The 15,581-nt window shown below is 45.3% G+C and overlaps 1 protein-coding gene across 1 annotated transcript; it reads right to left on the bottom strand.

The window, feature by feature from the left end:
* Positions 1–3,502: 3,502 nt before the first annotated feature.
* Positions 3,503–15,128, bottom strand: nr2e3 (nuclear receptor subfamily 2, group E, member 3). The gene is made up of 8 exons (XM_071400521.1): positions 14,211–15,128; positions 13,263–13,413; positions 12,209–12,312; positions 11,746–12,021; positions 11,312–11,490; positions 10,096–10,339; positions 9,487–9,592; positions 3,503–4,068 (listed from the first exon to the last, which is right to left on the bottom strand). Exons 1-8 carry the CDS (start codon positions 14,290–14,292, stop codon positions 3,936–3,938), a joined length of 1,275 nt encoding a protein of 424 aa, XP_071256622.1. The 5' UTR covers positions 14,293–15,128; the 3' UTR covers positions 3,503–3,935.
* Between the last annotated feature and the right edge of the window lie 453 nt (positions 15,129–15,581).

The raw sequence follows: 15,581 nt of genomic DNA on the forward strand, positions 1-15,581 counted from the left end.
CTCATTTATTACTCTGTCTCTCTCTGTCTCTCTCTGTCTCTCTCTGTCTCTCTCTGGCCTCCCAATGTCCCTTCAGTCATTGGAGGAATAAAGCAGAGTATGAAACGTTCTTGTCATTCTGAGGTTTAAATTGCTCTGTTTCCAAAATGGAGCCTTGTTATGTCCTGTTATTTATCCTGTTATTTATTTTCTGTCCCATGTCCCTTTCTCCACAGCCCACATCTGATAAGAGCTACATATCTGTGTCCCAAAATGGCACCACATTCCCCAAAGGGCTCTGGTCAAAAAGTAGTGCACTATAAAGGGAATAGGTTCCACTTGGGACGCGGTCATGAATGAATCTATGGTATAACCAAGGCCTATAGGGCTTCTGTTGTCCTCTGAGAAATGGCTGGGGCATACTGTATATCAGTGGAGGCTGCTGAGGGGAGGACGGCTGATAATAAAGGCCGGAACGGAGCGAATGAAATGACATCAAACACATGGAAACCATGGAAACCATGTGTTTGATGTATTTGATACCGAGCCTGTCCTCCCTGATTAAGGTGTCACCAACCTCCTGTGCTGTATGAACCCATACTGTTGTAGCCTAGGTTAGTATTACACGTTTCTTCTGAAACTATGTCAATATTACTGACAGTACCATTTTTAAGACTTTTATTGTGAAGCACTTCATTATTCCCAGAATGCACCTGTGTGTGTGTGTGTCCACAGAGGGAAAGAGAAGGGAGTTGATGGGATTCCTACTTGGCTGTGTTGTTGTGATTAGAGAACTAACACAAGATAATGTACTTTACCTGTTGGAACCGGTGTATTCTAAGACCTACAAGTACTCCGGAAGAGACTGAATATACAGTGGGGAACTGTAGTCTGAGAAATGGCTGGGATATATATACACCCTACTATCATACAGTGGGGAACTGTAGTCTGAGAAATGGCTGGGACACATATACACCCTGCTGTCATACAGTGGTTGCCATGACATGTGGATACTGATGAAGTCCAGTCTACTGTCCAAGTGGTGTTGACAGGCAGCCTGGGAGGACCTCTAGTGGTAGGAAAGAGTAACTGGTGTTGTTGTTAGTAGTGGACAGAAGGTGGCGATGTTCATTTGATTTATACGTTGCTCACTATTGGAAGTTGCCACTGCATCTATACTGTGATGGGAAGCTTGCTTTTTCTTCCTCTGAGCTGCTGTATGAGGAGAGTGCACAATTTTGAACATGAAACGTTATTAATAAACAAATTAAGCACATTTGGGCAGTCTTGCCACAAAAGTTTTAACATAAATACAATGGTTCATTGGATCAGTCTAAAACATTGCCCATACACTGATGCCATCTAGTGGCCAAAATCTAAATTGCACCTGGGCTGGAATAATAATACCTGGTTTCTACCCATCTCCTTCAGTTAATAGATAGCTTGGTGTTAACCTGGTTTCTACTCATCTCCTTCAGTTAATAGACAGCTTGATGTTAACCTGGTTTCTACTCATCTCCTTCAGTTAATAGACAGCTTGATGTTAACCTGGTTTCTACTCATCTCCTTCAGTTAATAGACAGCTTGGTGTTAACCTGGTTTCTACTCATCTCCTTCAGTTAATAGATAGCTTGATGTTAACCTGGTTTCTACTCATCCCCTTCAGTTAATAGACAGCAGATAGCTTGGTGTTAACCTGGTTTCCACTCATCTCCTTCAGTTAATAGATAGCTTGGTGTTAACCTGGTTTCTACTCATCTCCTTCAGTTAATAGATAGCTTGATGTTAACCTGGTTTCTACTCATCTCCTTCAGTTAATAGATAGCAGATAGCTTGGTGTTAACCTGGTTTCTACTCATCTCCTTCAGTTAATAGACAGCAGATAGCTTGGTGTTAACCTGGTTTCTACTCATCTCCTTCAGTTAATAGATAGCTTGGTGTTAACCTGGTTTCTACTCATCTCCTTCAGTTAATAGATAGCTTGGTGTTAACCTGGTTTCTACTCATCCCCTTCAGTTAATAGATAGCTTGGTGTTAACCTGGTTTCTACTCATCTCCTTCAGTTAATAGATAGCTTGGTGTTAACCTGGTTTCTACTCATCCCCTTCAGTTAATAGATAGCTTGGTGTTAACCTGGTTTCTACTCATCTCCTTCAGTTAATAGATAGCTTGGTGTTAACCTGGTTTCTACTCATCTCCTTCAGTTAATAGATAGCTTGGTGTTAACCTGGTTTCTACCCATCTCCGTCAGTTAATAGATAGCTTGGTGTAAACCTGGTTTCTACTCATCTCCTTCAGTTAATAGATAGCTTGGTGTAAACCTGGTTTCTACTCATCTCCTTCAGTTAATAGATAGCAGATAGCTTGGTGTTAACCTGGTTTCTACTCATCTCCTTCAGTTAATAGATAGCAGATAGCTTGGTGTTAACCTGGTTTCTACTCATCTCCTTCAGTTAATAGATAGCTTGGTGTAAACCTGGTTTCTACTCATCTCCTTCAGTTAATAGATAGCTTGGTGTAAACCTGGTTTCTACTCATCTCCTTCCGTTAATAGATAGCTTGGTGTTAACCTGGTTTCTACTCATCTCCTTCAGTTAATAGACAGCAGATAGCTTGGTGTTAACCTGGTTTCTACTCATCTCCTTCAGTTAATAGATAGCAGATAGCTTGGTGTTAACCTGGTTTCTACTCATCTCCTTCAGTTAATAGACAGCAGATAGCTTGGTGTAAACCTGGTTTCTACTCATCTCCTTCAGTTAATAGATAGCTTGGTGTAAACCTGGTTTCTACTCATCTCCTTCAGTTAATAGATAGCTTGGTGTAAACCTGGTTTCTACCCATCTCCTTCAGTTAATAGATAGCTTGGTGTTAACCTGGTTTCTACTCATCTCCTTCAGTTAATAGATAGCTTGGTGTAAACCTGGTTTCTACTCATCTCCTTCAGTTAATAGACAGCTTGGTGTTAACCTGGTTCCTACTCATCTCCTTCAGTTAATAGATAGCTTGGTGTAAACCTGGTTTCTACTCATCTCCTTCAGTTAATAGATAGCTTGGTGTTAACCTGGTTCCTACTCATCTCCTTCAGTTAATAGATAGCTTGGTGTAAACCTGGTTTCTACTCATCTCCTTCAGTTAATAGATAGCTTGGTGTTAACCTGGTTTCTACTCATCTCCTTCAGTTAATAGATAGCTTGGTGTAAACCTGGTTTCTACTCATCTCCTTCAGTTAATAGATAGCTTGGTGTTAACCTGGTTTCTACTCATCTCCTTCAGTTAATAGATAGCTTGGTGTAAACCTGGATTCTACTCATCTCCTTCAGTTAATAGATGGCTTGGTGTTAACCTGGTTTCTACCCATCTCCTTCAGTTAATAGATAGCTTGGTGTTAACCTGGTTTCTACCCATCTCCTTCAGTTAATAGATAGCCTGGTGTAAACCTGGTTTCTACTCATCTCTTTCAGTTAATAGATAGCTTGGTGTTAACCTGGTTTCTACCCATCTCCTTCAGTTAATAGATAGAATAAAAAATACAAGTTTAAATTTATCAAGGCATGAAATCATAAATACAGCACAGATATTTTTGACAGCAGAATTGTACAGTATCTAAGACTAAACAGATTTTATGTAAATATATTACATTACATCGTGAAAAATGGACGGCTAGACAGAAATGTAACTGAAGATCTGAGACACAAACATTTCGTCCACAGTAAAGGACATTTTGAGTCTGGTGTCCAACACAGCAAAGCCCATTATAACACATTATCAAGCTCAAAAGCAGGTCTGTTTTCAACACTCTCTTACAGCGATGACATATTTACATGGTTTTCTTTACACACAGCAATAAGATATTTACAACATCCTGTTACACACATCAGTTTGTTAGCTTTAAGCATGTTCACTTGCAGTGTGTCTTAGTGCAGTATAACTGAGCGTCCATTTTGTTTTTCCGTGTATTAGTTCTTGAACATGTCACACAGAAGTTTCTCCATGGGGGTGTTGCCGATGGTCCTGTGGAAGAAGAGGAGCTCGATCCGCTCAGAGCTGACGAAACGCAGAGAGGGCAACAGCAGGAGGAGCTTCCCAAATCTACACAGAGAGACAGAGAGGGTGGTGAGTTATACGCTTTGAATTTACAGCAAAGAGATTCCATCAAAGTCCTGAAGTGTCTAAAAACAGAAAATGAAACTGATTCTGTTAGCAGCTATCAAAATAATATCAAGATCAAGTAATTTACAGATCCATAACAGTGAAATTTGATTTCACCGGCCGTTTTAACATCCTCTCATTCTCAGGTTAGTAGCTAGATATACATACAGTGGAATCCATTTTAACATCCTCATTCTCAGGTTAGTAGCTAGATATACATACAGTGGAATCCATTTTAACATCCTCTCATTCTCAGGTTAGTAGCTTGATATACATACAGTGGAATCCATTTTAACATCCTCTCATTCTCAGGTTAGTAGCTAGATATACACACAGTGGAATCCATTTTAACATCCTCATTCTCAGGTTAGTAGCTAGATATACATACAGTGGAATCCATTTTAACATCCTCATTCTCAGGTTAGTAGCTAGATATACACACAGTGGAATCCATTTTAACATCCTCATTCTTCAGGTTAGTAGCTAGATATACACACAGTGGAATCCATTTTACCATCCTCATTCTTCAGGTTAGTAGCTAGATATACATACAGTGGAATCCATTTTAACATCCTCTCATTCTTCAGGTTAGTAGCTAGATATACATACAGTGGAATCCATTTTAACATCCTCATTCTCAGGTTAGTAGCTAGATATACATACAGTGGAATCCATTTTAACATCCTCATTCTTCAGGTTAGTAGCTAGATATACACACAGTGGAATCCATTTTAACATCCTCATTCTTCAGGTTAGTAGCTAGATATACACACAGTGGAATCCATTTTAACATCCTCTCATTCTCAGGTTAGTAGCTAGATATACATACAGTGGAATCCATTTTAACATCCTCATTCTCAGGTTAGTAGCTAGATATACATACAGTGGAATCCATTTTAACATCCTCATTCTTCAGGTTAGTAGCTAGATATACACACAGTGGAATCCATTTTAACATCCTCATTCTTCAGGTTAGTAGCTAGATATACACACAGTGGAATCCATTTTAACATCCTCATTCTTCAGGTTAGTAGCTAGATATACATACAGTGGAATCCATTTTAACATCCTCTCATTCTTCAGGTTAGTAGCTAGATATACATACAGTGGAATCCATTTTAACATCCTCATTCTCAGGTTAGTAGCTAGATATACATACAGTGGAATCCATTTTAACATCCTCATTCTCAGGTTAGTAGCTAGATATACATACAGTGGAATCCATTTTAACATCCTCATTCTTCAGGTTAGTAGCTAGATATACATACAGTGGAATCCATTTTACCATCCTCTCATTCTCAGGTTAGTAGCTAGATATACATACAGTGGAATCCATTTTAACATCCTCATTCTCAGGTTAGTAGCTAGATATACATACAGTGGAATCCATTTTAACATCCTCATTCTCAGGTTAGTAGCTAGATATACACACAGTGGAATCCATTTTAACATCCTCATTCTCAGGTTAGTAGCTAGATATACACACAGTGGAATCCATTTTAACATCCTCATTCTCAGGTTAGTAGCTAGATATACATACAGTGGAATCCATTTTAACATCCTCATTCTCAGGTTAGTAGCTAGATATACATACAGTGGAATCCATTTTAACATCCTCATTCTCAGGTTAGTAGCTAGATATACATACAGTGGAATCCATTTTAACATCCTCATTCTCAGGTTAGTAGCTAGATATACACACAGTGGAAACCATTTTAACATCCTCTCATTCTCAGGTTAGTAGCTAGATATACATACAGTGGAATCCATTTTAACATCCTCATTCTCAGGTTAGTAGCTAGATATACATACAGTGGAATCCATTTTAACATCCTCATTCTTCAGGTTAGTAGCTAGATATACACACAGTGGAATCCATTTTAACATCCTCATTCTTCAGGTTAGTAGCTAGATATACATACAGTGGAATCCATTTTAACATCCTCTCGTTCTTCAGGTTAGTAGCTAGATATACACACAGTGGAATCCATTTTAACATCCTCATTCTCAGGTTAGTAGCTAGATATACATACAGTGGAATCCATTTTAACATCCTCTCATTCTTCAGGTTAGTAGCTAGATAAACATACAGTGGAATCCATTTTAACATCCTCTCATTCTCAGGTTAGTAGCTAGATATACACACAGTGGAATCCATTTTAACATCCTCATTCTCAGGTTAGTAGCTAGATATACATACAGTGGAATCCATTTTAACATCCTCATTATCAGGTTAGTAGCTAGATATACACACAGTGGAATCCATTTTAACATCCTCTCATTCTCAGGTTAGTAGCTAGATATACACACAGTGGAATCCATTTTAACATCCTCATTCTCAGGTTAGTAGCTAGATATACATACAGTGGAATCCATTTTAACATCCTCATTATCAGGTTAGTAGCTAGATATACACACAGTGGAATCCATTTTAACATCCTCTCATTCTCAGGTTAGTAGCTAGATATACACACAGTGGAATCCATTTTAACATCCTCATTCTTCAGGTTAGTAGCTAGATATACATACAGTGGAATCCAGATCCATGTGGATAAAAGGCCATAAAGGAAGAGTCTGAGTGCAGGGAGGTCAGGGAGGTTGTGTAGGGAGGTCAGGGAGGCTGTCTAGGGAGGTCAGGGAGGTCAGGGAGGCTGTCTAGGGAGGTCAGGGAGGCTGTCTAGGGAGGTCAGGGAGGCTGTATAGGGAGGTCAGGGAGGTTGTCTAGGGAGGTCAGGGAGGCTGTATAGGGAGGTCAGGGAGGCTGTCTAGGGAGGTCAGGGAGGCTGTCTAGGGAGGTCAGGGAGGTCAGGGAGGCTGTCTAGGGAGGTCAGGGAGGCTGTATAGGGAGGTCAGGGAGGTTGTCTAGGGAGGTCAGGGAGGCTGTATAGGGAGGTCAGGGAGGCTGTCTAGGGAGGTCAGGGAGGCTGTCTAGGGAGGTCAGGGAGGCTGTCTAGGGAGGTCAGGGAGGCTGTCTAGGGAGGTCAGGGAGGCTGTCTAGGGAGGTCAGGGAGGTCAGGGAGGCTGTCTAGGGAGGTCAGGGAGGTCAGGGAGGCTGTCTAGGGAGGTCAGGGAGGCTGTATAGGGAGGTCAGGGAGGCTGTCTAGGGAGGTCAGGGAGGCTGTGTAGGGAGGTCAGGGAGGTCAGGGAGGCTGTCTAGGGAGGTCAGGGAGGTCAGGGAGGCTGTCTAGGGAGGTCAGGGAGGTCAGGGAGGTCAGGGAGGTTGTCTAGGGAGGTCAGGGAGGCTGTCTAAGGAGGTCAGGGAGGCTGTCTAGGGAGGTCAGGGAGGTCAGGGAGGCTGTCTAGGGAGGTCAGGGAGGTCAGGGAGGCTGTCTAGGGAGGTCAGGGAGGCTGTCTAGGGAGGTCAGGGAGGCTGTCTAGGGAGGTCAGGGAGGTCAGGGAGGCTGTCTAGGGAGGTCAGGGAGGTCAGGGAGGCTGTCTAGGGAGGTCAGGGAGGCTGTATAGGGAGGTCAGGGAGGCTGTCTACGGAGGTCAGGGAGGTCAGGGAGGCTGTCTAGGGAGGTCAGGGAGGCTGTATAGGGAGGTCAGGGAGGTTGTCTAGGGAGGTCAGGGAGGCTGTATAGGGAGGTCAGGGAGGGTGTCTAGGGAGGTCAGGGAGGCTGTATAGGGAGGTCAGGGAGGCTGTCTAAGGAGGTCAGGGAGGCTGTCTAGAGAGGTCAGGGAGGTCAGGGAGGCTGTCTAGGGAGGTCAGGGAGGTCAGGGAGGCTGTCTAGGGAGGTCAGGGAGGCTGTGTAGGGAGATCAGGGAGGCTGTCTAGGGAGGTCAGGGAGGTCAGGGAGGCTGTCTAGGGAGGTCAGGGAGGTCAGGGAGGCTGTCTAGGGAGGTCAGGGAGGTCAGGGAGGTCAGGGAGGTTGTCTAGGGAGGTCAGGGAGGCTGTCTAAGGAGGTCAGGGAGGTCAGGGAGGCTGTCTAGGGAGGTCAGGGAGGTCAGGGAGGTTGTCTAGGGAGGTCAGGGAGGCTGTATAGGGAGGTCAGGGAGGCTGTCTAGGGAGGTCAGGAAGGCTGTCTAGGGAGGTCAGGGAGGCTGTCTAGGGAGGTCAGGGAGGTCAGGGAGGCTGTCTAGGGAGGTCAGGGAGGCTGTATAGGGAGGTCAGGGAGGCTGTCTAGGGAGGTCAGGGAGGTCAGGGAGGCTGTCTAAGGAGGTCAGGGAGGTCAGGGAGGCTGTCTAGGGAGGTCAGGGAGGTCAGGGAGGTTGTCTAGGGAGGTCAGGGAGGCTGTATAGGGAGGTCAGGGAGGCTGTCTAGGGAGGTCAGGGAGGCTGTCTAGGGAGGTCAGGGAGGCTGTCTAGGGAGGTCAGGGAGGTCAGGGAGGCTGTCTAGGGAGGTCAGGGAGGTCAGGGAGGCTGTCTAGGGAGGTCAGGGAGGCTGTATAGGGAGGTCAGGGAGGCTGTCTAGGGAGGTCAGGGAGGCTGTCTAGGGAGGTCAGGGAGGTCAGGGAGGCTGTCTAGGGAGGTCAGGGAGGTCAGGGAGGCTGTATAGGGAGGTCAGGGAGGTCAGGGAAGTTGTCTAAGGAGATCAGGGTGGCTGTATAGGGAGGTCAGGGAGGCTGTCTAAGGAGGTCAGGGAGGCTGTCTAGGGAGGTCAGGGAGGTCAGGGAGGCTGTCTAGGGAGGTCAGGGAGGTCAGGGAGGCTGTCTAGGGAGGTCAGGGAGGCTGTGTAGGGAGGTCAGGGAGGCTGTCTAGGGAGGTCAGGGAGGATTTGTAGGGAGGTCAGGGAGGCTGTCTAGGGAGGTCAGGGAGGCTGTCTAGGGAGGTCAGGGAGGCTGTCTAGGGAGGTCAGGGAGGCTGTCTAGGGAGGTCAGGGAGGTCAGGGAGGCTGTCTAGGGAGGTCAGGGAAGTTGTGTAGGGAGGTCAGGGAGGTCAGGGAGGTCAGGGAGGTCAGGGAGGTCAGGGGGGCTGTCTAGGGAGGTCAGGGAGGTTGTGTAGGGAGGTCAGGGAGGCTGTCTAGGGAGGTCAGGGAGGATTTGTAGGGAGGTCAGGGAGGCTGTCTAGGGAGGTCAGGGAGGCTGTCTAGGGAGGTCAGGGAGGCTGTCTAGGGAGGTCAGGGAGGCTGTCTAGGGAGGTCAGGGAGGTCAGGGAGGCTGTCTAGGGAGGTCAGGGAGGTTGTGTAGGGAGGTCAGGGAGGTCAGGGAGGTCAGGGAGGTCAGGGAGGCTGTCTAGGGAGGTCAGGGAGGTTGTGTAGGGAGGTCAGGGAGGTTGTGTCGGGGGGTCAGAGAGGTTGTGTAGGGAGGTCAGGGAGGTTGTGCAGGGAGATCAGTGAGGTTGTGCAGGGAGGTCAGTGAGGTTGTGCAGAGAGATCAGGTAGGTTGTGCAGGGAGATCAGGGAGGTCGTAGTAGTCCTACCTGTTAGGCTGACTGGAGTAATGTGATCTGATGTGTTGTCCCAACATCACCTGGGACTGATCCTGTAGGTTCTCTACCTGCTCTGGGTCCTTCAGACCTCGGGTCTCTATGACAACAAAGAGAAGAAGGAAAGATCAGTCCAACAGGCCTAGTCTCATGTCTTATCCACATGACCAGACGGAATCTGGGGAAGTAGAATTTACACCCCCAGAAACAGAAAGCACTAATCCAGATCAAACAGAAAGCCCTATTCCAGATCAAACAGAAAGCACTAATCCAGATCAAACAGAAAGCCCTATTCCAGATCAAACAGAAAGCACTAATCCAGATCAAACAGAAAGCCCTATTCCAGATCAAACAGAAAGCACTAATCCAGATCAAACAGAAAGCCCTATTCCAGATCAAACAGAAAGCCCTATTCCAGATCAAACAGAAAGCCCTATTCCAGACCAAACAGAAAGCCCTATTCCAGATCAAACAGAAAGATGTACTGCATTACATTCAGCTCTGGTCACAAAAAACATCACCACAGATTATATCTGGCAAAGAAATGACACCATAGCAACAGAAAATCCCAAACCAACATCCCCCTGTCCCCCAGGCACCCACCTGGTTTGAAGAGGACGATGGCCTTGAGGCAGGCAAACTCAGTGGGGTCTACGGCCAGGGCTTTAAACCTACTGAAGACCTCCTGGAGCAGACGCAGGTCCACGCTGGTGTAGGATGTCTTAGTCTGCGTGGTGGGGGGGGGCAGGTCGGGGAGGGACAGCAGAGGACAGCTGTCCAGGGGGAGAGACCACTGGATGGCACACAGCAAGAAGAGTTCAGACCATGCCTCCTCCAGCAGGATTACCTGGAGGGGAACAAGGAAGTCAGATCAGTGGGGGGGTCGCACAAGGTTAGAGGTCAAGGGTGACAGGTCATAAACATGACATCACAAACTATGCAGAAAAATGTTTTAGAAGCAGTTCAAGGGTCTCTAAACAGATGGAAGTTGCATCAAACTATTCTTAGCACCATAAAAAAATATTCTGCATGTTTACCCGTTTAAGCTATACGAAAGCATTCATATTGACGAACAATTAGTTACCAAACAATGTAGTGATATTTTAAAACACTTCTTCAGGATCGGTGTCCCTTCCACAGGACGGTTGAGCTAACGTAGACTAACGTGATTAGCATGAGGTTGTAAGTAACAAGAAAATTTCCCAGAACATAGACATATCTGACATTGGTAGAAAGCTTAAATTCTTGATAATCTAACTGCACTGTCCAATTTACAGTAGCTATTACAGTGAAAGAATACCATGCTATTGTTTGAGGAGAGGCACAGTTATGAACATGAAACGTTATTAATAAACAAATTAGGCACATTTGGGCAGTCTTGACACAAAATGTTGAACATAAATGCAATGGTTCATTGGATCAGTCTAAAACATTGCACATACACTGATGCCATCTAGTGGCCAAAATCTAAATTGCACCTGGGCTGGAATAATACATTATGGCCTTTCTCTTGCATTTGAAAGATGATGGTAAAAAAAAAATACAAAAGAACGTTTTTTTTTTCTTTGTATTATCTTTTACCAGATCTAATGTGTTATATTCTACTACATTCCTTTCACATTTCCATAAACTTAAAAGTGTTTCCTTTCAATTGGTACCAAGAACATGCATATCCTTGCTTCAGGGCCTGAGCTACAGGCAGTTAGATTTGGGTATGTCATTTTAGGCAACAGATTTTTTTTAAAAGGGGCTAATCCTTAAGAGGTATTAATAAGCAGTTTATACTCTAAGTAAACCCTATCATAGTATCCCGTCTTACCTGGTCTCTGAATGGGAGATTGGAGAACACTGGCAGGTTCTTGGCCCATTTAACAGACATAAAGAGAAGCCGGGCTGACGTCTCGTACACATTCTCTGTACTGGAAGGGTACAGGGACATGTGGTAGTCTGAGGATTCCCTCTCTGGCTCGTTACTGGTCACATCAATGTTCTCATCAACTGTGAAAGAAGTGGAATTATTTAAATACAAAAGATAAAACCTGGAGATTATAGAGAGAGAGAGAGAGAGAGAGAGAGAGAGAGAGAGAGAGAGAGAGAGAGAGAGAGAGAGAGAGAGAGACTGAGAGACAGAGAGACAGAGAGACAGACAGAGAGACAGAGAGACAGACAGAGAGAGAGACAGACAGAGAGACAGAGAGAGAGACAGAGAGACCGAGGAAAACCAGCAAACAGCCAAAATAAAGCCCTCCTCACCATCCTCAGGCTCCAGTTTAGCGCAGGTCTCAGCGGTCATGAGGCTGACCATGAAGCGGTGGTTGTTCTGTGGGCTGGGGGGTCCACAGCGCTGTGGTGGGGCAGAGGACGAGCTGATTGAGGTGGAGGTGATGTGAGGCCGGGTGATCACTGAGCAGGAGGAAGAAGAGGAAGAGGGATCCCGTGTGGTGGACAGGTGCTCCTTGTCTGTGTCCATGTCGATGGAGTCCAGACGCACCTGAGACGTGCTGCGGGGCTGACGCTCGTTCTGGACAGCTGGGGGAGAGTTAAGACACAGCTCAGACTCCTGACACATCTTTACACTTGACTGTCCAAGGAGACAGACTGCTCAACAAACATATCCCAACTCTAACTTAAATTATACAAACTTTCACATCTATTCATACTGAAAAAAAACAGATGATTATCTTTGACTTCAAATAAATACATTCCACTGACTCACCATCTTTGTTCATGCCTGCCTGTAGGCACTTCTTCAGCCGACAGGCTTGGCACTGGTTACGATGGGCCTTATCCACTGGGCACATGCCCGTACCAGCCTGACACCTGTTGGCATGAGCAGAGGAAAACATATTTTACACTATGTGAAATAATAAACTATTCTAGAGATTTAAACATCAACTAAGAAGTCACGTTCAAACTTAAATATATTAAACTCACAAATAGTTAAAAATACAAATTTAAAAAAAGTTAATTTGTGATGACACAGTTAGCCCATCTATCAGTGGGTAGTTTGACTAGACACTGGGCTACAGTGTCTGTTGCCACTCCAACTCACCTGTATATGAGTGGGCTACAGTGTCTGTTGCCACTCCAACTCACCTGTATATGAGTGGGCTACAGTGTCTGTTGCCACTCCAACTCACCTGTATATGAGTGGGTTACAGTGTCTGCTGCCACTCCAACTCACCTGTATATGAGTGGGTTACAGTGTCTGCTGCCACTCCAACTCACCTGTATATGAGTGGGCTACAGTGTCTGCTGCCACTCCAACTCACCTGTATATGAGTGGGTTACAGTGTCTGCTGCCACTCCAACTCACCTGTATATGAGTGGGTTACAGTGTCTGCTGCCACTCCAACTCACCTGTATATGAGTCTCCGTCGGACGCTGCCACTCCAACTCACCTGTATATGAGTCTCCGTCGGACGCTGCCACTCCAACTCACCTGTATATGAGTCTCCGTCGGACGCTGCCACTCCAACTCACCTGTATATGAGTCTCCGTCGGACGCTGCCACTCCAACTCACCTGTATATGAGTCTCCGTCGGACGCTGCCACTCCAACTCACCTGTATATGAGTCTCCGTCGGACGCTGCCACTCCAACTCACCTGTATATGAGTCTCCGTCGGACGCTGCCACTCCAACTCACCTGTATATGAGTCTCCGTCGGACGCTGCCACTCCAACTCACCTGTATATGAGTCTCCGTCGGACGCTGCCACTCCAACTCACCTGTATATGAGTCTCCGTCGGACGCTGCCACTCCAACTCACCTGTATATGAGTCTCCGTCGGACGCTGCGTTTGAAGAATCCACTGCAGCCGTTACAGGCGTAGATGCCATAGTGTTTTCCACTGCTGGTGTCTCCACAGACCTTACAGAGCAGGGCTGGACTCAGGGCTTTACCCGGGGCTGGACTCTTTCCTGGGGGACAACAGGGAGAGAGAGAGGTGGGGTAGTGAGAGACTGTTAGATGCATGCTTTGTTGGCTGCTGTATGCTGGGGGACAACAGAGAGAGAGAGAGGTGGGGTAGTGAGAGACTGTTAGATGAATGCTTGTTGACAGCTGTATGCTGGCTCGTTTTGCATTAAAGATCCAACTATCAAATTATTTAAAATTCATATTATGCAGCATGACTTTTTTCTCTCCAATATAAATAATATTTTTTTTCTAAGATCTGGTTATTATTCCCCCCCCCAAAAAAATATTTTCTACTAATTGAAAATGTGTATTTGTATCAATTAAATAAATACATTTCAATAAATTCAATTTGAAATATCAGATCTGATAGAAAGAGAACATTTGACGTGTTTAAAGTGTTTGAAATGTGGAGCCACAAACTAATCACTGTCATCAGTAACAGCTCCATCAGACTCACCATGCTGCCAGCAAGCTGGCCAGCAACCTGTTGTTTCTAATGGGAGAGAGGGCTGTACTGAGGGCTGTACCTGTTCCGCTGGTAAAGAAGCAAACCGCTCACACATGGTAAATGCTAATCCCAAGTGCTTCATTACAGGAACACAATCAATAATATACAACGTGGTTTTTTCTGAAGTCTGAACTTCCCTGATTGTGTTGCTAGAAGAAGGCAACTCAGGAGCAGCGTTTACCCCGCGCCAGGGTTTCATTTCCTTTATTCTCTCAGAGCTTTTCGCCGAGCAACATTTTTTTTTAGAAATGATGTTTTTGAAAGAAAAGTCCATATCAACCAAACGTTTACCTCCTCTGCTGTCACAGTCGGTGCTCCCTGAAGATCCACTTGGAGAGGAGGAAGGATGGATGTTAGACAGGTGTTCCTCCATCACGGTTCCTCAATATGTCCTAACGATGTCTTTGTGGACCGGTCACTTCCCCGTCCCTCTCCCGCCTCTATTAGAGGGTTACTGTAAACGGCTTTAAAAGTTCTGATATTGTATCCCAATGCAACGACTAGTCTAGCTGCTGTGTGACGGTTCTTCCTTCAGCAGTGAGGAGGTCACACCAATGGCCTCCCCTGACGTCTGGTACCTCGGCAATCAGCGATGATGTGGAAAAGTTAGTCAAAAGTGTCACTGCCAATCTATTGGAGTGCAGAAGTGTGCTGATGGATGGGTAGCTGTAACTGGCTCCTCGTGTCCGCAGTCAGACTGGCAGACGGCTGGTCAGTTCAGTTCCTCTTTAGTCCACATCAACTCCCCTTATGATCACCCAGTCACTGGATGTCCTGTATCCACGGTTGTCTCTCCTTCCTCTGTCCCTTGGTGATGGAGATACGATGATCTCTCAGTCTCTCTCTCTCTCTCTCTCTCTCAGGTCCTGGATAGTCTCTTGGTCTCTGTAACAGTGGTGTGGATCTGCTGGACAATGGAAGTTAGTGAACACTGTGGGTCCCTCTGTCCTCCCCTCTTGTCCGGGAGCTGTGTGTGTGTGTGGGTCCTGACTGGTGGCTGCCCCTCTAAAGGGGAGACGGTGGGGACCGGTGGTGGGGGCAAGATTAGTCCACAGCGCTGTGTAAGCACATGCTGCTGATTACTCATCCTCTTAATCTTTACTGTTATGTTCATCCACTGGTCTGATCAATCAGTCACATTTCCAGGACTTAGAACAATGTGGAACAAGGTGGCCGGGGGGGAGGGGGGTCTTTATCATGTGGGTAAGAAGAAATATTGATGGAAATATTAGACGAGGAGAATAGAGAAAGTCACAGAGGGTCTCTCTCTTTTTCTCTCTCTCTCTCTTTCTCTTATTCTCTCTCTTTCACTCAATTCAGTTGAAAGGGCTTCATTGTCATGAGAAACATATGTTTACCTTGTCAAATCAAGTGAAATAGATAATAAACAAAAGTGAAATAAACTATAAGAAATTAACAGTAAATATTACACTCTGAAATGTTCCGGAAGAATACAGACATTTCAAATGTCATATTATTTCTATATACAGTGTTGTAATGATGTGCAAAAGGGAAAATAAATAAATATAAATATAGGTTGTATTTACAATGATGTTTGTTCTTCACTGGTTGACCTTTTCTTGTGGCATTGTGGTATTTCACCCAGTAGATATGGGAGTTTATCAAAATTGGGTTTGTTTTCAAATTATTTGTGGGTCTGTG

Source organism: Salvelinus alpinus, chromosome 5 (assembly GCF_045679555.1).
Source record: "Salvelinus alpinus chromosome 5, SLU_Salpinus.1, whole genome shotgun sequence".
Lineage (NCBI taxonomy): Eukaryota > Metazoa > Chordata > Actinopteri > Salmoniformes > Salmonidae > Salvelinus > Salvelinus alpinus.

What these genes read in the sequence shown, in the direction of transcription:
- nr2e3 (XM_071400521.1), bottom strand. Translation starts at nt 14,292, where the DNA reads ATGGAGGAACACCTGTCTAACATCCATCCTTCCTCCTCTCCAAGTGGA. An exon ending in CGACGGAGACTCATATACAG is followed by an intron (nt 12,313 to 13,262) that starts GTGAGTTGGAGT and finishes TCATGCCAACAG; the next exon opens with GTGTCAGGCTGGTACGGGCA. An exon ending in TAAACTGGAGCCTGAGGATG is followed by an intron (nt 11,491 to 11,745) that starts GTGAGGAGGGCT and finishes CTTCTTTCACAG; the next exon opens with TTGATGAGAACATTGATGTG.